Genomic DNA, 23,459 nt, shown 5'->3' with positions numbered 1-23,459 from the left:
CTAAGTGGCTTTCATTCACTCACTCACTCAGAGAGGCGACTTCAAAGCAGACTGGCTGCTGAGCTGCCCACAAGACTAAGAAACCGGCAATGGCTGCGTGGCTCTTGTGGGGGAACTGGTCAACCAAGGCCATGTCAAAACAGTCTACTGTGCAGCCACGAGTGATGCGGTGGCAAGGAAAGGGGCTGAGACAGAGGGACAGGAGGAAAGGGTCTCTGCAGGACCCTCTGGGCTCCACAGCGCCCTTCCGGGGCGGGGTCACAAGTACTGACACCCATGCAACGAGCTCTCTGCTCGTTCACATGAAGAGGCCCCTGTAGACGTCGCTCCAGGAGTGTCACTGAGGCGATTTCACTTTCTGAAACATCTCTATTTTGTGTAGTGTGCACATAGTATTTCTGTAATCTGGGGGGAAAACAAAGAACAGGCAAAGAGAATTCATGGAAGCCAGTTTCTCAGCACTCTCTTAACCAGGTCTGTGCCCCCGAAGAGAAACTCTGTGCTGTGAAACCCTGGGAAGTGACTGCAGAAGGGGGAGCTGGTGTCTGAAATGCATGTCGTGTCAGAACATTGGAGAGCCGGCCTGAGCTCAGACCTCCCAGCGCCTCTCTCTCCAAGCAGGCAGGGGGCAGATCTGGGAGTGGAGGGGGCCCCAGGCCTCCCTCTGCTCCTCCCCCTCGCTCTGCCTGCTTCCTGAACCACAGCTGTCATCTGGAAAGGAAGGGCCCTCGGTGGCAGGATGCCAGGCGGGCGCTGCCCTGAAGGCACAGCCAGGAACACCAGAGGCAGGATCTTCAGGGCCCCAGGGTCCCCCTGGAGACGGGGCTACAGCACAAGCCTAGCCCACCTCCTCTCAAGAACTGACGGCCCAAAGGCCCCCTGGTCCCAACTCCCAGAGAAGCAGGAAGAGAACCATAAAGAAGACGGAAGGCCGCATCTTTCTGTGTCCATGAACCAATTTTTATCTTTCCCCAGTTTCCAGATGAGGAAAGGGACCATGTGGGTGCGGGGGTGTGTGTGTGAGGTACGGTGAGGGCCACAGGTGCACAGGCAGCCTCCCCTCCGGGTCATCAGGAGAACCGAGGAAAGGCAGAGTAAGTCACTCTCAGGCAGGATCCAGAGTTTGCCAGAAACACAACAGCCGTTCTCATGCCCCATCCAAGCTCAGAGGACACACAGCGTTGCAGAGCGAGTGAGGACTGACTCTCCCGCCACAGTGAAGCCGCAATGGACTGCCAGGTCAGGGTGAAGTGGTTTAGGAACCGAGGCCAGCGGCTTAATGTTTATTTTATACAGGGTTCCGCTAACCTTGGATGAATTCCACAAAGCAGGTTACTTTTGGTTTTGTGATCTCTATGTTAGAAAAATCAAGAAAGGCCTTTCTCAAGAAATAGCTTCCAATCTTCGTTTAGACGTTCAGTTGTGTCCGACTCTTTGCGAGCCCATGGACTGCAGCCCAGCAGGCTCCTCTGTCCTTGGGATTCCCCAGGCAAGAATACTGGAGTGGGTTGCCATTTTCTCGTCCAGGGGAATCTTCCCGACCCAGGGGTCGAACCGAGGTCTCCCCCATTGCAGGAGGATTCTTGACTGTCTGAGCCACCAGTCCGCTGCTCTATCCCTGCCCCCCTTCTCAGGTTGAATTCCAGCAGTTTTCTTTAAACTGCAGCTCTAAGGATTAGTCTCTTTTTGTAACACTCGGAAAATGATTAACCAGTTGGTTCTTTCTTAAAGCCACCAGTTCAGTGCAAAACGGGGAAAGAAAAAAAAAAAGTCAACAAAACGCTGCTTAAGATAGCAGAACTTGTTTCAAAGAGAGTTCATTCATGTTCTGGGTGGAGTACTTCAGGGCAGGGAAAAAACCGCACACACCCGCCCCCGCCCCCGCCCCCACTCGGCCAGCAGGGAGGAGGGCGGGGCGGCGGGGCAGCCCCGACGGGTCCAGCCGCCCCCTAGTCCTGGAGAGGACCCGCCCCAAACCCGCTCCGGAGAGGGCCGGCCCAGACCGAGCTCTCCGAGCCCCAGCTAGCCGACAGACCCGGCTGCGGGCACAGACGCGGCAATAGAGGCCTGGGCAGGGGGAGGAGGAGGCGGGGTGCGCGGCCTACGGGAACCCCCGCGGCCCGGGCCGCAGCCTACCTCCCCGGCGATCTGCTGGGACCTGGGGCGCAGGGAGGGGCTGGGAAAGAGAGGGCAGCTGTTTGTAAACACGCCGGCCCCACCCAGCTCCTGCGCCTGGGCGGGAGCAAGGAGATCCGTGCAGTAAAACCTCAAAAGGCCCCTGAGGTTTCCAGCGCGCAGAGACAAGCGGATGTAAACAGAAATTCTTCCCTGTGACACTTAGAGGCCAAGAGTGCGGGAGCCCGTCTCAAAGCTACCGCCTTCCCGCAAAGATGCTCCAACCTGTGTGGGCACCGGAGACCCCATGCGGCCCGCCCCAGCCCCTCTCCAAGCCCCGCCCCCCCACCGGCCCGCAGCCCCTCTCTGAGCCCCGCCCCCTACCCCCGGGCTAGGCCCAGTTCTGCTCAGGGAACCCCTTCTACCCTAACCCTGGCCCACTCAAGAGCCGCCGCCGCCTCCCCCAGGCACACAGGCCTCCACACTCGCGGGCTCACTACTCCAGCTCGACCTGCTGACCGCTGCTTTTATTCAAAATGTTACTGGGAATTATATTTATTCTATGAAGCTCTCCAGGAACAAACCAAAACACTTTCTGCTCGTAAAAGCCGTCCATGTGGCTGGATCCTAAGCTGATTGTTCACAGCCCCGTGCCAGTCTGAGCTGGTTTCGGCGGACGTGCAAGGGCCTGGGAGGGCCGCCGCGCCCGGCTGGAGACAGGCCCTTGGGCTCCCGGTGGCGTGGGGCACGTGCCTGGCCAGCGTCCCCGCCCCTGCCCCGAGGTGCTGCGGGGTGAAGGTGTCAGAGCAGGGCTTCGGTACCAGCTCCCCGCGCTATGCACGCCGCACAGTGCGCCCGTTTCCAGCGCACGACTCGGGGGCTTTTAGTGTCCGGAGTGGTGTGAACACCACCTCGCCCCACAACATGGTCATCACCCCAGAAAGAAGAAACCCAGGACAGGGGCCGTCAGTCCCTTAAACCTCGCGAGTCCCTGGCCACTGCTGTCTCCTGCCTCCTCTAAGGCTGTGCCTACGCTGGGCACTGCCTGTCAACGGAAGCACACGGCTTGTGGGCGCCTGCGGACTGGTTCCTTTCCTTCTGCATCACATTCTCAGGGGTCACCAGGTGCCAGCACTTTGCTCCCTTTTATTCTCCACGCGGTGGCTGTAACACGGTTTCCCTCCACTCAGCGGCTGATGGACAGCTGAGTTGTTTCCATTTTGGAGGCGGCTATGAATAACACTTAAAGCTCAACATTCAGAAAACGAAGATCATGGCATCCGGTCCCATCACTTCATGGGAAATAGACGGGGAAACAGTGGAAACAGTGTCAGACTTTATTTTTCTGGGCTCCAAAATCACTACAGATGGTGACTGCAGCCATGAAATTAAAAGACGCTTACTCCTTGGAAGGAAAGTTATGACCAACCTAGATAGCATATTGAAAAGTAGAGACATTACTTTGCCAACAAAGGTCTGTCTAGTCAAGGCTATGGTTTTTCCTGTGGTCATGTATGGATGTGAGAGTTGGACTGTGAAGAAGGCTGAGCGCCGAAGAATTGATGCTTTTGAACTGTGGTGTTGGAGAAGACTTTTGAGAGTCCCTTGGACTGCAAGGAGATCCAAACAGTCCATTCTGAAGGAGATCAGCCCTGGGATTTCTTTGGAAGGAATGATGCTAAAGCTGAAACTCCAGTACTTTGGCCACCTCATACGAAGAGTTGACTCATTGGAAAAGACTCTGATGCTGGGAGGGATTGGGGGCAAGAGGAGAAGGGGACGACAGAGGATGAGGTGGCTGGATGGCATCACTGACTCGATGGATGTGAGTCTCAGTGAACTCTGGGAGTTGGTGATGGACAGGGAGGCCTGGTGTGCTGCGATTCATGGGGTCACGAAGAGTCGGACACGACTGAGCGACTGATCTGATCTGATCTGATGAATAACACTGAGGTTTCCAAGGAGACCTCACGACCCAGTGCGTTGCTGGGCGGTTAAGGTAAACTTTTAATGTCTTGGAGAACTGCGAGACTGTTTCCCAAAGTGGCTGCTTCGTTTTACGACATAATTTTTTTATCGGTGCATAAATTATAGATGTATGAGTGCCAGAGCATTTTCATAGCATAGCTTCATCGTGAACTCAAGTGGAGCCCTCATGTTTTAGGCTGTTATCAGGATAGATGTCAGAAAGGGCAGGGAGGTGGTGTACATTTCAGGTTGGAGAACAGAGCTATTGCTGGAAACCTGAAAAGAGCTTAGGACGGAATCCCTCTCATAAATCCCTAAGGACTAAATAGAACAGTGTAGGTACAGCTGCTGAGCGGCAGGCCTGACCCACGGCAGGTCTCGCCACTCACTGCTCCTCCCTGTCACCCCGGGCCACCGTGGGCTTCATCACCAGAGAAGACAAGGTCCGAGGAGGCTGCAGAGACCTGCTCCCGGGTCTCCCACCAACTAGAGATGCGGCCAGAACCAGAACTGGGGTCCCAGACCTGAGTTCTGGGCTGTGACATTTCAAAGGCATCCCTGAGCTCTTTCCGCGAGAGAAACACGCCTGCTCACCAGCTTGGGAGGGAACTGACTCCCGAAAGCTCAATGCAAATGACTCCCACCTGGTCACAGACACGGGGTTGGAGAACACGGGGCACACGTGAGGCCAGCGACCATGACGAGATAAACCAACCTGAGCTCCTAAATGTAAACCTTTAAAGGTGCAAAACCAGGGCCCCCACCCGGGCTGGTTGGCCAGAGAGTGACTGTCACTGATGACACCTGCGGGGTGCCGGGCGCCAGCTCTGCTGGGGGAGCACAATCAGAGTGTGGTCCCCAGGGACCCTGAGACCGTTTCAGGGGGGACATGAGCTCGAAACTAGCTTCATGTTGACCCCGAGACATGGTCTGCCTCTCTATCTCCAGGGCCCATCTCGTGTTAAAATGTCAACGAAGCAGTAAACTGCTTTAAAGTTTATTAAATCTCGATCCTCAAATCCATGTCTTCCAACGTGTTTTTACAACAAAAGGGGAAGAAGGCACAGGACCCGCTGTGTTCCTGGGGGGCAGCTCGCCCCACCTCTCCCCCTCCCCAGCCTCTGGTTGTGGGCATCACCCTCAAGCCTCCCCACAGGGGTTCTCTTTGTATAGCACGCCAAGGATGAGAACGTTTGAGGACCTGCCTTTCTTCGACATCTAGATTAATTTGTAAAACTTTGGAAAGGAGTTCTACAAGTTTAGAAAAGCCAAGTCCACCAAATCCGGGTATACAAACCCTCCTTTTAAATAGTTTCACTGTCTGTAAAGCAAACGGTACCTATGCCTGCTTTCAGAGGCCCTAATGCACAGAATTTCACACTGGAAGAGTGACTAATAGGTAGTGATTCTTCACTTTGTAAGATCATTCTCCAGAGACTCGGTTCAAGTTGTCAGGTCCCCTGATGCGCTTAAAATAGTTTCAAATTTTCCGCCCACGGCCCATTTTCCAGAAACAGACTCCACAGTGTATCAAGCACAGAACACCCTCTTTGTATCACTTTCCTCTTCCTCAGCCGCGTTCTGGAGGCCAGCGCCCTGGGTTCGCTGGGCAGCGGCGGCACGGGGCCGGCCGGGCCGCTCACCTGATGGTGCCGGTCGGGGAGGGGATGGGGCTGACCAGGCTCCGGAGGTCCGGCTCCGGGATGTGGATCTTCAGCGGGGAGATTTGCGGGTAGAGCGGCCGCAGCGGGGACGCGGGGGCCTCCTCCTGGTGGTACAGCGACGTGAACTGGATCTTTATCGCCGTGCTGGGGAAGCGCAAGGTGCACCTGCAACGGAAGGGCAGCGGGCGTTAGAGGGGTGCGGCGGCCGGTGCGCCCCGTGCGTGGCGATGGGCCTTGCCGTGCGCGCCCACCCGCCCAAACCGCGCCCGATGCGCGTCCTCGGCTCCCGGGACAGGACCGGCCGGGCACGGCACAGACCCTCGCCCCCACCCGGCCCCCACCCTACCCGTGTCCCCGCCCACGCCAGCAGCTGGCCGAGCGCTCCCCGCCCCGGAGCAGCAGCAGCAACAGCCGCATGTGCGGGCGGGGGTCTGGCAGGAAGGGAACCTCGTGTCCTCTACTGCAGGTGACCGCCCCCCAGCCCATCACAGACCCGAGTCCCTCTCCGTGTGCGCACAGGAGCCCAGCGCTCCTCGCCCTCTGAGAAACCCCCGCCTGTACCGCAGGGCGTTGCCTGTCCGGCACACCATGCCGCCAAGTTCTCCACAAGCTGCTAATCCTGGAGCAGACACTGGGTCCACACCAAAAAGCGCCTTATATTTGGTCCTGTCAATCAATTCGGCATCTAAGTAGCAAATCGGGGATATAGCAAGCACCACTTCAGTTGCATTCCCTTTTCTCTCAGTAAAATAGGCTTTCAGAAGGGGGATTTAAGAACCAGTCAGAACAGGCTCGGGGACCCAGCAGGCAGGGACCCCAGCGCCCCCCAGCCAAGAGGGGTGTGTGCAAGCCTCCTGCTGGGAGGGCTCACCTCGCCCTACATGACTCAGCAGTGCAAGCATCTACGCTCAGAGCCACTGCCTGCATGTCAGAGGACGTCAGGAGCTTCATCTGGCTTGACTGGCCAGCGCAGATCCTTCCAGAGACACAGAGCAGAGAGGGCTGCGGGTGGCCATGAAGGCAGAGCCCCGCCTGTAGCAGGCGGGGCGGCACCCCCGTGCGGGACTCACGGCTGACGGGCTCGTATTTCCAAATCTAAAATCAGAACAAGGGGATCTTGATACTCTTCCAACAGACGCTGTCTTCCTGTTTGATGCTGTTCTGACTCAGCACCAGAATGTCACGGGGGGTCTGTAACGGCAACGTCATCCATGCTTCTGCTTAAAGGGCCACCAGGCTGTATAGAAACAGCCTGCTGTTTCCGTCTTGTAAGAAAGAAGCCTCCTGTCCCCTCCACTTGCCTCAGTCTCCCCACCACCCAATGGAGATGTGCTCCGTCCTAAGATGCCTTCTGAGGCCCAGGGTTTCCTCAGACCTGGAGGCCGGTCCGCTTCTGTAACTCGCAGTCAGTGTGCATCCATGCCGAGTCCAAGACAGGCCCAGCGTCCCCCAGCCTGGAAGCGGGCTGAGGACAGGTGAGCACCACCTATGAGCGAAGGGCCGTGATGAACAGCGGGGGAGTCTGTGTCCACGGACATACACACCCTCCTCTGCCACCAGTGCCAGGGAGGAAGGCAGTAACGGTGACAGGCAGTTAAAGAGTTTCTATGGCCCTTAACTGCTGCAAGTTAACAAAACAAGTTACGTGCTCCTCTCTGCCAGAGGAGGGCGGAGTTCTGACTTCCTGCGCTGTGAAAAGTCCCTGTGCTAACATGGCATCAGACCACAACCTTGAGGTCATCTTACAGCTACAACTGTCAAGACAAGTAGAGAGGGGATGTGGCTTCTGGCCTCTGGTAGAGGTCATAAGATGGTGGGGGAATCTTAGAAAACGGGGTTTGGGGTTCAGACGAGAAGACGCACGTGATCCCCGAGGGACGAGCTTGGGAGGAGGAGCGGCGAGGTGCCGGGGAGCACTGTTAGGCCCCCTTCCCTCCACTTCCCAGCCTGACTTCTGCTCTGCGCCCACCTGCCCTAACACCTCTGGGGCCCTGCATACTCGGCAGGAGCGATCCCCTCCCGGGAGCTTTCCAGTCCAAACCCAAGGCGCCAGATAGATGGTCTGGGGCTTCAGTGAGACAAAACAGGGCTACTGACAGGTCAGGGACGTGGGCACGCTGTCAGCAGCAAAATCGACTGCCGTCGATAACTGATACCAGCAGGATCGTTTCTCACTGGAACAGCGATTTCCCAATTAGGCTTTAACCATAAATATTTTCACAGTATTTACTGCAACAGCTATTTCAGAGGCTTCTCCTGACTCACTCTTCCAAAATTATCCCGAGGCTGCCAATACGCTACTCAGGAGGAGGAGGAGGGGAGAAGAGGAGATACCGGGGAGCTCCTTGATTAAACAGATGCCTCCCCAGGGTGCCCGCAGAGCTGGCCCATTCTGGTTTAGGGCTCTGGCTGGAGTTTTAATGAGTGCGTTCTGCAGTTAAAGCTATTCTCCTGAAGGTGCCCACATGCAGTCTGAACCCGGGTGCAATCTGCCTGTGCTGGTGGGGCCCCGGCTGAATGTGTGGGTGCGTGCTGAAACCGCCACCCACCAGCCCAGTGACGGCCCCTGGCAAGCATCCACCCACCTCGCAGGGTGGTCCCTTGAGAGCTTGCCTCAGAATTCTTGCCCTAATTGGCAGAGATGACAGCACTCTGGGGGCTGCCAGGGGTGGGGGAGGTGGGCATTCAGGGGTGCCTCCCCCAGAAAAACAGGGACCAAGTACTGTGGTAGTGGAGGTGGGGTGGGGACTGAAGAAAGCGTGTTCTAGGAGCAGCAGAGGAGCAGGACCACTGGCATCACCCAGGCCACAAATCCCCGGGGGGCGCTGAGAGGGTAGACAGAGACAGCTAGTCCCCTGGACACACGTCTCTCTTGCTTCAACAACAAACTCCTTTCAGCTGGACACATGGCTGCTGGACTAAGGATGATGTTTCTCTGCATCGCGTGCACCCGTGAGACTGTGCTGGTCAGTGAGAGGTGGATGGTTCGTGTCCTCAGGAGAAAGAGAGCGTCTTCTTCACTTCTCCCCTTCCTGATGGCCAGAATGTGGGTGTGATGGCAGGAGCTGGAGCAGCCACAGTGGGCCATAAAATGGACAACGGGAAACGGAGAAACAGAATAGAGCCTGGAGCTTCCGTATCAGGTCACATCATGGGGCTGTTATGCGCAAAAGAAACCCACCTCACCCCTGTCATTATGACCTCTGTTACAAAACCAAACCTACCTCCCAATTATAAACAGCTGTCAAGGCTGTATATCGTCACCCTGCTTATTTAACTTATATGCAGAGTACATCAAGAGAAATGTTGGCTTGGATGAAGCGTAAGTTGGCATCAACACTGCAGGGAGAAATATCAATAACCTCAGATATGCAGATGACACCACCCTTATGGCAGAAAGCAAAGAGGAACTAAAGAGCCTCTTGATGAAAGTGAAAGAGAGTGAAAAGGTGGCTTAAAACTCAACATTCAAAACACAAAGATCATGGCATCTGGTCCCATCACTTCATAGCAAATAGATGGGGAAACAATGACAGACTTTTATTTTCTTAGGCTCCAAAATCACTGCAGATGGTGACTACAGCCATGAAATTAAAAGATACTCGCTCCTTGGAAAAAAAGCTATGACCAACCTAGACAGTGTATTAAAAAGCTAAGACATTACTGACAAAAGTCTGTCTAGTCAAAGCTATGGTTTTTCTAGTAGACATGTATGGATGTGAGAGTTGGACCATAAAGAAAGCTGATCGCCGAAGAATTGATGCTTTTGAACTGTGGTGTTGGGGAAGACTCTTGAGAAACCCTTGGACTATAAGGAAATCAAACTAGTCAATCTTAAAGGAAATCAGTCCTGAATATTGACTGGAAGGACTGATGCTGAAGCTGAAACTCCAATACTTTGGCCACCTGATGAGAAGAGCTGACTCACTGGAAAAGACCCTGATGCTGGGAAAGATCGAAGGCAGGAGGAGAAGGGGACGACAGAGGATGAGATGGTTGGATGGCTTCACTGACTCGATGGACATGAGTTTGAGCAAGCTCCAGGAGCTGGTGATGGACAGGGAAGCCTGGCGTGCTGCAGCCCATGGGGTCGCAGAGTCGGACACAACTGAGCGATTGCACTGGATGAGTCCCTGTGGGAACAGCTGAATGCACCAGGGCACCCATTCATGGAAGAATATCATTTAGCCATTTAAAAGGACACCTTCCAGGACCGCGTGTCTCTGGGAAAATCTCTTAAAGCTTCCGATCCGTTCTCCTTATCAGGAAAACTGGGATGTTCTCGGTGTGTACGCTCTAAGAGTCTCGTGACTATTACATGGACTACTCCAGACAAAGCCGTTAGAAGTTATCGTGGTGCCGAACAAGTAACGCACACGCTCAGCCACTTCAGTCACGTCTGGCTCTTTGCGACCCCCTGGGCAGGAGCCCACCAGGCTCTTCAGATTCTCCAGGCGAGAATACTGGAGTGGGCTGCCGTTTCCTCCTCCAGGGGATCTTCCTGACCCAGGGATTGAACCTGCGTCTCCTGAGTCCCCAGCAGGATTCTTTACCACTAGCGCCAACTGGGAAGCCCTAACAAGTAACCGTCACTCGTTAAAACTGGCCCATGGAAGATGATTAAAAATGCTGATGATACTCTAAGAAATGAAAACAGCAGAGACTCAGTGGTCCGGCGTCATGGCAAAAGGCACAGGATTTGAAATCAGAGAACGGGCTGCTGGGATGAAGCAGGGGGACCTGGGGTGTGTGGCTCAATCTAATGCCTCTCCCTGGTAAACCAGAGACAAAGCACCAAGCCTGGGTGCAGGAGGAGCCCCAGGGTGGGCGAGGCTGGCACCACAAGTGGCTGATGACATGGGCTCTGGTCCGTCGAGGCGGACGAGGACTAGGAGGAGGTGTGAGAGCAGCCCCGGGGAGAGGGTGGCCTGCAGAGGTCTGGAGTCTTTCAGAACGTTTTCTGGATGTTGCAACTGTGTCCTTAAAGAAATGAAAGACTCGAGAAGGGAAAAAGCCGTTACGTATTCGATGACCAGTATGTTCAAATTTTGTAAATAACCACAACCCAGGCGTGGGAAGATGGTCGGGCCTCTCCTTTCGGAAGGGAGGGCTGGGGCAGCTGACAGCCAGCAGCGCCTTCCGCCTACCCTCGCCGGGGCGTTCCAGGCACGGGCCAGTGGGCGGCTTGCCCAGGGTGGGCCCTGGGCCACAAGCAACCCCGTCTACAGAGGTCTGGAGCTGGACCCCCAGAGGCAGTAGAGGCTCTGAGTTCTATAAGAACAACCAAAGAAAAACACGACAGTTCAGGAAACGGTTTTGAGAAACCTTTTATATATACAACCCCCAAATCAAAGGAATCTGACAATCCTAAGTGTCTTTAACCTGAAATATCTATTTCCTATTAAAAACGTGATACATTTTGCTAGAACATTTTAAAAACCAACACAGAGCTGGGCCTAGGAGGCTGGAGACGGCAGAGGCCGGATGTCTGCTCTGCTGGGCAGCGGTGTGGACCAGGGACAGTGAGCACGGGACAGACGGCCAGCAAGGCGAGGAGATGGATCTGAGCAGGGTCGGGGAGGGCCCCCCTCCAGAGGCCAGGCTGCCCGTGGCCTGCACCTCGGGCTCAGAGGGTCCCAGCAGAGCAGGGCCAGGCAGGGTCCCCGGGAGGACCCCAGGCCATCTTCCCAGGGACATTCTTACCCCTCGGTGGGGAAGCGTCAGGTTTAAAACAAGCGAACGACAAGAAAATGACTCCTAAGTTGAGCTCCCAAGCTTTACAGTTTGGAAAATCAGACGGGGCAGGAAGTCCAATATATCTGAAAAAGCAAGTACCTTCCGGACCTGCCTGGAAAACATCAAAGGTGATCCAGTCAGGTGAACGGGGGAGCTACAGAGATCAGAATTACCACGTGGAAGGTCCTGGCTTCATGAGGGTCACTGCCCAGTGAATGGGTGCTGCAGCAGGGAGTCAAGTAGGGACCACAGGCCGGGCCTCTGGCAGCGGAGCCTCAGGTCGGACACCCGCTGAGCCCTTCGGCGCCGGGCTGCCGCCAGCTCAGGGCCCGGCTGCATCCCCGCGGATACACGGTCTCCAGGCTCCTGTCCCCAGGGCCACCCCTGCACAGAGCCCACCTCGGGCACCCCTGTTCCTCCATGCGGGGCTTCCCAGACCTCAGGCTCCCTCGGAGGGGGTCACCTCAGTGGCCACCTGTCCCTCCACACTGCATGCATGTGTGGTGCACACCACAGGAGCGGACCACGCGTCATGGGGCGACGCGGGTGTGCACACCACAGGAGCGGACCATGCATCACCAGGTAACCAAGTCTACCAGGAGGTAAAGGCCAGGCCTGAGGCCGAAGGACCCTGATTCCTTCCACAGGGATGCAGCAGCCTGGAGGTCACGGCTGAAGCCCAGCGTCCAAGCCCTAGTGCAAGGGTCAGACTTCCCTGACCCTGGGTGAACCGTGCCAGGAGATGGACCACACACATGCTCTGTGTGTGCAGAGTCACAGGGCAGAGCGCCAGGGGACAGCTGGAGGCCCTCCCTGCCACCGGGGCGGGGAGGGAGGGGGATGCCGCCCGTGTCACCGCTCAGACCTGCACCCACGGTTTTAACGGAGAGAGGATCGACTGAGAACAGGAGTGAGAATGGGCTGAGACACCCCATGTGCAGAGCCCGGAGGGCTGGGCCACGCCCGGGTCCAGCGCCACCACAGAGGGGGCTGGGGGACTGCTGGGCTCTGTGCAGAGACCACCGCCCACCCACTGCGACACGCGCCTGGTCTGCGGTCAGGACCCAAGGTCACCCCCATTACGGCTCCCCTCTCCCTCCCTCCCAAGGACGAGGACGGGGTGTCTAAGCACAAAGACGAAGACCCAGGAAAGTGCCAAGTGCAAGAAACAAGAACGAGCCTGCAACGAGTAACACCCTCATCAACACTCAGACTCCACCCAGGGAGCGGCAGTAACCCCCGCCTCGGGGGTAGCAGGCCGCCCCCTCCCGAGGAAAGACGCTGATGCGACATCAGGAATTTGGGGCTGGCCAGGCCTTCTTCCCTGCTGGCTCAGCTGGTAAAGAGTCCGCCTGCCATGCAGGAGACCCTGGTTCGATTCCTGGGCCGGGAAGTTCCTCTGGAGAAGGGGCAGGCTACCCACTCCAAGATTCTCGTCTGGAGAGTCCCCGTGGACAGGGGGAGTCTGGCGGGCTGTGGTCCGTGGAGTTGCAGAGTCGGACAGGACTGAGCGCCTAGCACGCAGCACAGGGAGGCCGCTGTCAGCCGCTGGGGTGGAGCATGCGAGGTGCTCCGCAGAACTGAGATCAGACCTCAGTCAACGTGAAGTGTGAATACGACGATATGAGAACGTAGTATGATACGATGCAGCGAAAGACAGTGAAAAGGCAGCCTAGGCTGTCATTACACGTCCCTGGTAACCACACGCTGGCAAGTTAAGTGTGTCAACTAACCAACATACTCCATTTCTCTGGACACTTGAGTTAAACACGTGTGTCTGGAGGACATTGTGGAGAGGGCCCTGTGCGATCACAGCTCCTGTAAGTCTGAGGCGCGGAAAGAAAAAGGCTCCAGGACGCCGTGGCTGGAGGAGAAACAGGAAAACAAAGCAGGAATCCACTCTGCACGCTGACTCTCTGGGTGCTGGCCCTTCTCTGTTGAACTTGGCCGGAAAACACTGTCAGGAGCTGCGGGCAAAAGAGCCTGGGAAGGTGTGGGCACCCGGGCTGGCAGGGAAGGCCCGGGGCGGCCTTGTTCTTCCCGCGCGGACGGGTCCAGGTGGACCTGTGGGGCCTCCCGCTCAGGGTGCACCGCCACCCAAACCAAGGCCTTCCTTTCAATACCTGCCTCAGAGATAGCAGCGAAGCTCAGCAGGGAACCCCAAAGACAAACCTCAGCCCCGCCTCCAAAGAGAACACACAGCCTTTGCTATTTAAAAAAAAAAGAAAGAAAGAAAGAAAAATGTTCCATTTGTCAGAACACAACAGGAACCCTGTCTGACTGCTTCCAGCTTAGCTCGGCTTGCCTTCCTAATTTGGAGAATCCGACAGGCACACACGGAAGCCGGACGGAGCCGCCCTGCACAGAGGCTGGGGAGGGGCGTGGGCGGCCCGAGAACTGCACTTGGCTGCCAGCCCATTTCCCCAAAGAACCGAAACCCCAGGAGGCACCTGGGGAGGTATCAGAGTCTACAGAGGTGGATGAACCCCTGCTGCACGTGGACGCGTTCGGGCCAGGTGGTGGGGGCCACCCTGTCCACCCCCATGCCCTGGCCACCCCACCCCGGCTCTCACCTCTGCTCAGGCGGCAGGGAGAAAGACCCTCCGACCCACCGCCGAGCCCCCTCCCCTCCTCCCACAGGCTCCAGCCAGAGGCGGGTAGGGCAGGGCGTCCCTGGAGGGAGACCCAGGGGCAGGGGCATTATTCCCGGGCAGCTCCCCCACCCACAGGAGCCCCGGCTTTCATGGGGCGAGCCAATCCTGGGGCTGCCCCTGGGAAGGTGGGGAAACCGGGTTCCTCGCAGGGCAGGCGTGACGTGAAGGGGTACGCCAGGGGGTACCCTGCCCCGACCCACTTCCCTCCCAGCGCTTCTCCCAGGATGCCGATGTCCCCAGGAGTGACTGATGGACAGTGGCGGGGGGAAGAGAGCAGAGGCCAGCAGACAGCTCCCGAGGGTGGATTCTTGCCCATCGTTCCTCCTCCCGCTCCTCGCCCGGAGTGGAAACGTGATGATCGGCTGCCAGCAACCACCCTGGGCAAGGAGGTCACCCTGAAGTGGGAACCCCACCCCCGGCCAGGACTGGACTGTGGGACAGAGAGATGGAAGCAGCCTCCACAGGCGCGAGGCCCGGGGCCCGGCCTGCCTGTGGGCCAAGCTAAACACACGGCTGGCTGTGTGATCCCTCTGTCCCTGATGCGTTCTGGACGAAACAAAACTAGTTGGCTTCAGAAAGGAAAATAAGCCAGAGCTCTCCACTGAGGGACAAACAAACCAGGGGCCATCTGCCGAGTCACAATGGGCAGGGTGGCTGCGTTTCCAGAGCCTGCTGCCGCCCAGCGGGGCACAGGGCGCAGCTGGCCCGGCACCAACCCCTCGCCGGGGTGGACGGAGAACCCAGCACAGCACGGCCTCCACCAACGGAGAAGCAGGAAGTGCAGGGCACGTCAGCTGCTCGACAATTAACGACAAAAGCCCGAACAGCGTCTGCTTGGAGGATGGACTCCCTACCGTCTGTGCTGCCCTGCGGGGCCCTGCCTGGGGCCAAGGAGCTGGGGGGTGAGGGCACCCGGCGGGCGGGCGGGAGGGACGGCCAGCGTGGAGCTGGCTTCTCTGGGCTTCTGAGTCAGCTTCTCACAGCAAGACGGTTTGGAGACGGGCCTTGACCGCCGTCAGGGGACAGGGGCATGAGCATAGGGGCCTGGGCGCAGGGCGTGAGCGGACGATGAGGCCGGGGTTGGGCAGTGCTCACCAGCAAGTGCTCCGGCCCAACCTGCCGCTCCGTGGGAGCGCCCCCGGGCCTGTGCCTGCTCTGTCCTAAGACAGACCCCCAACCAGGAGGGGACCCAGCCTCAGGCCCAGGATCGCGAGGCTGACGGACGGGACGCTGGGACCCAAGTCTCTCGTCCAGGTGGCACAGTCTGGGGTGCCCCGCCTGCCCCTCCCTCTGGGGGTGTGTAGGGCAGAGACCCCGACAGACTCTGCACAGGGGCTTCTGGGCCTGAACCACAGGGAGAAAGGAGGGGGGCTGCAGAGTGGGGAGCTGGGGCCAGGGGGCCTGCGGACAAGGAGCAGGGACGGGCCGAGCAGGCTGCTCAAGTCTCCGTAACTTTCTCGTAAATCAGGCCTCAGAAAGAGACCGGGAAACCACCTGTGATGGATAATGAGCAACAGTCCGCCCACAGCCAGCACCGCGGTTCACACACACATGTGCACACAGCTCTGACACCCCCAGCCCCCAAACACACACACACACCCCACTCCGAACACACCCCCAGCCCCCGAACACACACACACACCCCACTCCAAACACACACACACACACACCCCCGTCTGAACACACACACACCCCTCTGAACACAAACACATACACACACATAGCTCTGACCCCCCCACCCCCTGAACACACACACACACCCCACTCTGAACACACACACACACACACCCGTCCGAACACACACACACCCCTCTGAACACAAACACATACACACACACACACAGCTCTGACCCCCCACCCCCCTGAACACACACACACACACCCCTCCGAACACACACACACACCTCTGACCACACACACTGTGACCCCCCCATCACCCCCACACCTCCGAACACACACACATACACACACACACACACCCCCCTCTGAACACACACACACACACAGCTCTGACCCCCCCACCCGAACATACACACACTCCTCCGAACACACAGACACATACCTCTGACCACACACATACCACACCATATCTGAAAGCCCCCAACCCTGATCCCACCAACTCGGTCAGCACAGGACACGACCCAGGCCCAGGGCCTCACCCGAGTCAGCTCCCCCTCGAGTCCCTGTGGGCCAGGATGGGGGGCGGGGGCACGCGGGGGTCCACGCCCTACCCCCCGCCCCCCAGGGCCGCCAGGACACCCCGCAACGGACTTCAGTGGGGCAAGTCCCCAGCCCCTCGGTGGGGACACTGTGCGCCCCTGTCCTCGGTGGGGCAAGTCCCCGGCCCGTCGGTGGGGACAGCAAGTGCTGTCCCGCTGGGGCGGGAGTGACACGCTCAGCCGAGAAGGTGCCACAGTGCCCGGGAGAAAACGCGGACGTCTGCCGAGGGCACAGGCCAGGAAAAGAGGCAGAGCGACAGAGAAACTGCCTCTCAGCCACCGGCAGAGGGGACGCGCGGGTCGGGTGCTGGGTTCCTCGCTCTCCATGAACGACTGTGCTCCGCGGGCCCACTGCCCGCCCACAGGCAACAGGCCTGCGGACTCCGGGAAGGCCGCTGAGGGGGCATGCCCACGGCAGAGGCCGAGGAGCTGCTGGGACTCCACGTCCACTTCCCCGGCCACACACGACACTGGGCCCCGCCAACCTGAGTGGCCTTGTAAAGGAGCACGGCTCCACTTCCGCAGAAATCCAATGTCCAGGCAGCGACAGCAGCGCCCGGGGTCTCAGAGCAGAGAGTTACAAGGGAGATGGAGAGCTCTGAAGGCAGCCTTGACGGCACAGGGACGGAGGAGTCTCAGGCGCCCACGCCGTGACGGGGAAAAGCTAGAGAACTTAATCAGCCCAAGGACAAGAAGACCCAGCTGAACGGGAGACAGGCCACTCGGCTTGTAAGACAGTTCACAACAGGCTGCTCTGATTCTCAGGACGCACGTGGCCAGCGGTCGGGAGAGGAAGCACCCCACACTGGGGTGGGGGGCGAGGTGGGTCCTGGCAGGTGAGGCTGCGGAGTCATGGCTCTGGCTCAGCCAGGGACCCAGAGGAGACCAGTCCTGCAGCCCACGCCTCCCCCACCCAGGGCGGGACCCACGTCCTCCCCGTGGAGTGTGGGGACGCAGCATGGGCACACCAAGGACGGGCGCACGCTGTCCCCACCGAGGGGCCGGGGACTTGCCCCACCGAGGACGGGGAGCACGCTGTCCCCACCGAGGGGCCGGGGACTTGCCCCACGGAGGACAGGGAGCACGCTGTCCCCACCGAGGGGCCGGGGACTTGCCCCACCGAGGACGGGGAGCACGGTGTCCCCACCGAGGGGCCGGGGACTTGCCCCACCGAGGACGGGGAGCACGCTGTCCCCACCGAGGGGCCGGGGACTTGCCCCACGGAGGACGGGGAGCACGGTGTCCCCACCGAGGGGCCGGGGACTTGCCCCACCGAGGACGGGGAGCACGGTGTCCCCACCGAGGGGCCGGGGACTTGCCCCACCGAGGACGGGGAGCACGCTGTCCCCACCGAGGGGCCGGGGACTTGCCCCACCGAGGACGGGGAGCACGCTGTCCCCACCGAGGGGCCGGGGACTTGCCCCACCGAGGACGGGGAGCACGGTGTCCCCACCGAGGGGCCGGGGACTTGCCCCACCGAGGACGGGGACGCACAGGCCAGTGCAGAGAGCCAGCAGCGGGCGGGTCTGGGGCGGGAGTGACACGTGAGTCCCTGGGCTCGTTCTCAGCACCTAGGGGGCCACGTGGGCAGTGACGGGGGCGGTCCCCCTTCGCCCAGAGGCGTGCTTATCAAACACTGGATTTAAATAAGGTCCAAAGTCTTCAGAGCTCGTTCCCCCAAACGTCCAGATTTCTGTTATGAGGAAAATCTCAAACAAAATGGGAAAAGGCGTGAAGACACCCACACAGGAGGATGCTGGTGTCAGAACACCATTCCAGGGTTCTAAAGCAGTGATCTTAAAACGAGCAATTAAAGAAGCAGAAAAATCTCCGTAAGCAAAAGACCACCATGGGGAATGTTAGAACTAAACACGCAGTAACTGAAAACTCAATGAAGACTCAGACAGAATGAAAAGAATGAGAACGGAACCAGTGAACCTGAAGCCCAGAACAATGAAATTACCCAGCTGGAGCCACAGAGAGGAGAGCCTGAGGTAAAGCACAGGCGTCTAAGGAGCCTGTGTGACTGAAACAGAAGGTCGACGCCCAAGTCCCAGGAGAACAGAAAGTGGGTGGGGTAAAAAAAATAGCTGAGAAACGCCAAACGCGGCAGCAAGGTAACCTACAGGTTCAAGAAGATGAGTGATCCCCAGACAGGCGAAACTCAGAGAAATCCACGCCAACCTTCAGAAAACGGAAGACAGACGGAAGGTCCTAAAAGCCTTAGAGAAAAGCTGTTATCACCCATGGGAGGAAAAACCAGTGTGACTAGAGAGTGGACGCTTTGCTGCAGGGACCCACCGCCCATCGGGGGACACGGGGGGGCCACCCCGGAAGACGGCTGAAGCGGTGCCATCTCCCCGCCCTGCCGGTGGGACTGGAAGACCAGTGGGCAGTTCCTCAACTAGACACAGCCCGTGATGCGACCGATCCACTGCGCTCCTGGGCGCTCATCCCGAGAGGAAAGATCAGGTGGGCTGGAAACCTGCCCGCGGCTGCTCACGGCTGCTTTATCTGCAGGAGCCGCGATCAGCCACCCGGTCCCACAGGAAACACGGGGAACTGATACAGCGAGGCAGTGACGACTCAGCGGCCAATGGCCCAGACGGACGCACGATGCTGCGCCTGCAGGGCTGCGACGAGGCGGGACTGCGGGCCTGACTCAGAGCACCCGTCTGGGGCGCCCTGGACTCCCGGGGTGGGGGGCAGCTCCTTCCTCGGAACGAGGCAGACAGGGCTTCGCATCCTGACTGTGTGCATGGCCACTGCAGCCGGCCCACCGGGACGAGGGCAGCACACACCGACCACAGCTCTGAGGAGAGACCCCCGTCCTGCGGTCCTCACTTCTGGCCCCTACTCACAGCTTCCAGACTGTGGGGTCTACGCTGAAGCCTGGTGACCCCACCCTGGGGCCGGCCGCTGGAAGCACTGCTTTCCCAACGTCGCTCCACCTCCAGGGAACTGGCCGTGGCTCTGGGCGCTCTGGTGCTGGCATCTGCGAGCTGCCCCGGACTTCCAACGTGACCACATGCCCGGTGCAGCCACTTTGGCCAGACCCAGGTCCTAATCCGTCAGTTACAGAGAGAAACAAAGAACCCTGCTTCCTATTCCACAGCACCGGAGCACTTCGCACGGTCCTGGTTTGTTCTGAGCTTGGCTCTGCTCAAGCCAAACAATGATAAGCAGACGGCTTCTCACAGGTCAGGCTTCCAGCCTCTGCCTCCAGCCAGTGCAGGGCCAGCCGCGGGGCCGGCAGGGCGCACGGGGCCGGGACCCAGGCACACCAGGGGCCTGATGCTACGGGCTTTGCTCCTAGAGACTCTCTGCCAGACAGAGGCAGTCGGCCGTGACCCCTCCTGGAGAGGGAACACCCAGACCCAGCACGGTCCCAGCCACGCTCCCACTGAGGGTTTTCTGTGTGGGATGAAGGCAGGAGACTCGCTGGCCAGCAGGGCGCCCCTCCCTGCCCGGGGACTTCTGCTTCTCCCTCTGGAGGTTTTGCTTCTGCGCCACGTTTAGGAGGACGCGATGCCCGGTGCTCTGGGTTCACGGGCGCTACCACGCGCGATCGGGCACAAGCGCAGGTGAGGACAGGCGTTCCTGGGGCTCTCTCTGTGGGAGGACGCTCCTCCCAGGTCTGCAGGATGCAGGCCGGGGGAGGGGACGAGGGGGGCCGCGGCCGTGAACCACCTCCTCAGACAGCACGCACGTCAAAACCTGTAAGATGCATCCTAAAGGCAAGACGACCCCAAAGCAGCCCTTACGCTACAAGCGGAGGTGAGATGAGCGAGAGGGCGAGAGTGCCATTAACCCAGAAACGATGTTAATCCTGAGACAACGCTCCGCCACTTGGCCCGCCCCGGAGGCAGCCGGGGTCACAGGAAGGAGGCAGCTGGAATCACTGGGAGGCCAGGGTCACCAAGAGAAGGAGGCGGCTGGGGTCACCAGGAGGAGGCAGCTGGGGTCACCGGGAGGACGGGATCACCGGGAGGAGGCGGGCGGGGTCACCAGGAGGACAGGGTCACCGTGAGGAGGCAGCCAGGGTCAGTGGGAGGACGGGGAGGCCAGGGTCACTGGGAGGAGGCGGCCGGGGTCACTGGGAGGAGGCGGCCGGGGTCACCGGGAGGAGGGGGAGGCCGGGGTCACCGGGAGGAGGTGGCCGGGATCACCAGGAGAATGGGGAGGCCGGGGTCACTGGGAGGGGGTGGCCAGGGTCACCGGGAGGAGGCAACTGGGATCACCGGGAGGAGGGGGAGGCTGGGGTCACCGGGAGGAAGAGGCAGCCAGGGTCACCAGGAGGAGGGGGAGGCCGGGGTCACTGGGAGGGGGGGGAGGCTGGGGTCACTCAGAGGGGGAGGCCGGGGTCATCAAGAGGAAGGGGAGGCGGGGGGTCACCGGGAGGAAGGGGAGGCCGGGGGTCACCGGGAGGAAGGGGAGGCCGGGGTCACTCGGAGGGGGAGGAGGCTGGGGTCACTGAGATCCCCATCAGCACCATGTGAGCCTTCAGAGGGCGGTGGCTCTCAGGACCTCCCTACTGGGAAGCCGACTTCCTGTGTTCCCGAGGGCAATGGGCCTCTCCAGGAGCCCCAGGCCTCTCCCAGGAGCCCCGACTCAGCCCACACTGCAGTGCTGCACTGATTATGTAAAAAGACACTTTTCACTACTTAGAGCTCACACAGTTAAAGGTGACGAACACTTATGAACTTTCTCTGTTGACTGCTAAAAAATACAACTAAACTAACAGATGGAAAGGCCAGAAATAGAACTTTCTGAAGTTACGAATGTGCTTGAGTAAAACTCCCTGGGCCAGGCTGCCTGCCTGATTTCAGATCTGGAGATGAAGTTCATTGGCTACTGGAAGCCCGGGAGGAGGTATGCCCCTCGGAGGTACTGACCTTCATCCCTTTTCTCACCCTGGGGTTACAATGAAATCTTGTTTGTAGTTCTGCAGAAGTCACAGAGCTGTGAGCACAATTTAAAAATAAATGTCATCTCTTGCCAACTGGAAATAAACAGAAGAGGGAGATAATTCACGCCGGCCCCGGCACGCCACCCTCGTCGGCTCTGCTCCAACCTGTGTCAATAACTCTCCCCCTGGGTGTTTGGGCAGCGTTTAATCATAAACGGATTCGAATGCACTCAGGAGCAGACATAGAACTAAACGCCACCTGCCCAGCAGAGGGGCAGGTCAGCACGGCGGGAGGACAGAAAACCCAGCTGCGAAGGGGGCAGCCGGCACACTTGACCCCAGCGCAGACAGGACCACCTTCCCATGACAAGAAGGAGCCCAGAACCCATGGAGTGGTGGTCTGGTTGTCAGCAGTTAGCATTCCTTCCCAAAGATGTATGAGCGGAACAGGCGGGTCTCATCCCTGACAGCAAACAGGCAGATGCTGGCCTGTCCTGTCCACAGCGGGCGGGGCTGTCTGCACATGCGGGCCGGGGGGCTAAGCCCCCGCGAAGGCCAGCCCCCGCCGCAGAGGGCAGCCCTGTCCTCGGTCCGGATGCCTCAGTCCTTCTGACCGAGCAGACCCGCTGAGAGCATCCCTCCGGCTCCGTCTGAGGCAGGCGCACTCGCCAGCAAGTGGGGGACCGAATGGGCGCTGCGGGCTGCAGGAGCGCACACGCCACTGACCGCCGCGTGCGGACCCGGTTCCCACCCTCCCGGCCTGTCTCACACGTGAGGGGGCGAGGAAGGAATAAGCACCAACGAGCCACCTCCAACATCTGGGAACCGGGCGCCTGGCCTAGGCCCTGCTGGAGAATTCCCGAGGCTCCACCGCTGCCAGCCCCGTTCTGCACACAGTGCCCCAGCTCCAGTGCTGGCAGCCTGACCCCCCTCCTGAAGCCCCAGGCTCCTGCCCCGTGTGCCCGGGTGGCACTTTCTGCACCTGGAGCCGCTGCGACCCACTTCCGCTGCGTCTGAGCCGCTGGGTGTTTGTCACAACGCCCTGGCTTCCCCGACTGACACAGCGCACTAGTCAGACCCCGAGCAGCCTCACCTCTGCCTTCAGTGGAGCTGCCTGGCGCAGAGGGGCGGCAACTCACTGCCCGCGCAGGATCTACACTGGACTCGCGTAAACCCTGTCTTAGGCATGACATCCCAGGGAAAGCCTGTTTTAGTAGAGACAGGAGTGGTGCTGACCGAGGATCAGGAGACGTGGAGTCTGATCCCAGCATGGCCATCTGTACCCGACGTGGTGGTCAGGCTTGAGGTGACCCGCTCAGGGCTCTCTGGGCCCTTCTGAGCTCAGGGACGCTCCAGCTGCTCCGAGGGGGAGGGCTGTGGCCACGCAGCAGCAGCATCAGGCTCGTCCCGACGCGCACGCGCCCCGCCACCTCCAGGAGGAACGACACGGAGCAGGGCCAGTGAGGGCACAGCCGTGAGACCGCCTGCGACGACTGGGGGAGACGACGGCGTGGGGAGACTCCAGACGGCGCGCTGCTGTAGCTCCACGTGGGGCAGAGGCGAGGCTCTGGGTTCAGTTTCCATCAAAAGCAGCGTCAGTGGTGCAGACTGTCCGGCTCAGACCCTTCCCGCCACTGGGCAGCCCCAAGGCCAAGACCAGGCGTCCTGAGGCAGGAGAAATACCGACCACCGCACGTTTTCATTGCGGGAGTCACATGGCAGTCGGCAGGGAATCCCGGCGCCCCGCCCCTGAGCCAAAAGCCAGTCAAAACCCCCGAAGGACATGCTGTTCCGTGAAGCCGCTGTGGGGGTCCTGGCAGGAAACGCCCCTTAACCCAGAACCTTCGCAGAGGCAGCCATGACCTCACCCTCCTCCGAGGTCAGCCCGGGAGCCCAGGGCGGCTCTGACCTCCCGACTCCCCCGGGGACGAAACAAAGACCACAATAAAACGCCATTAAATAAAAACCCCAAAAACCTGCTGCTGAGTCAGCCTACCACCACACAGCTCACCATCTCCCGGGCCTGCTGGGCCCACCCTCTGCTGTCCTGTCATCACCCACAGGCGAGTGGCTGGCATCGTGGGGCGGTGGGCACTGCTCGGGTGCCCAGGAGGACGCTGGGCCTGGCCATCTGAACTCTGAGGCGGAAAATTAGTTCCCTTTTCCCAACGCGGAATCCTGAAACTTCACCCCC

General features: G+C 59.4%; 1 protein-coding gene across 1 annotated transcript in view; it reads right to left on the bottom strand.

Moving 5' to 3' along the window:
• FOXK1 (forkhead box K1) overlaps window positions 1-23,459 on the bottom strand; it is a 58,428-nt gene that overhangs the window by 15,854 nt on the left and 19,115 nt on the right. The window contains exon 2 of the mRNA XM_027526456.1: window positions 5,727-5,912. Coding sequence (XP_027382257.1) covers window positions 5,727-5,912 — 186 coding nt within the window. The remainder of the gene's footprint in view (window positions 1-5,726; window positions 5,913-23,459) is intronic.

This window comes from Bos indicus x Bos taurus, chromosome 25 (assembly GCF_003369695.1).
Source record: "Bos indicus x Bos taurus breed Angus x Brahman F1 hybrid chromosome 25, Bos_hybrid_MaternalHap_v2.0, whole genome shotgun sequence".
Lineage (NCBI taxonomy): Eukaryota > Metazoa > Chordata > Mammalia > Artiodactyla > Bovidae > Bos > Bos indicus x Bos taurus.
This window is presented reverse-complemented; position numbering and strand designations above follow the sequence as displayed.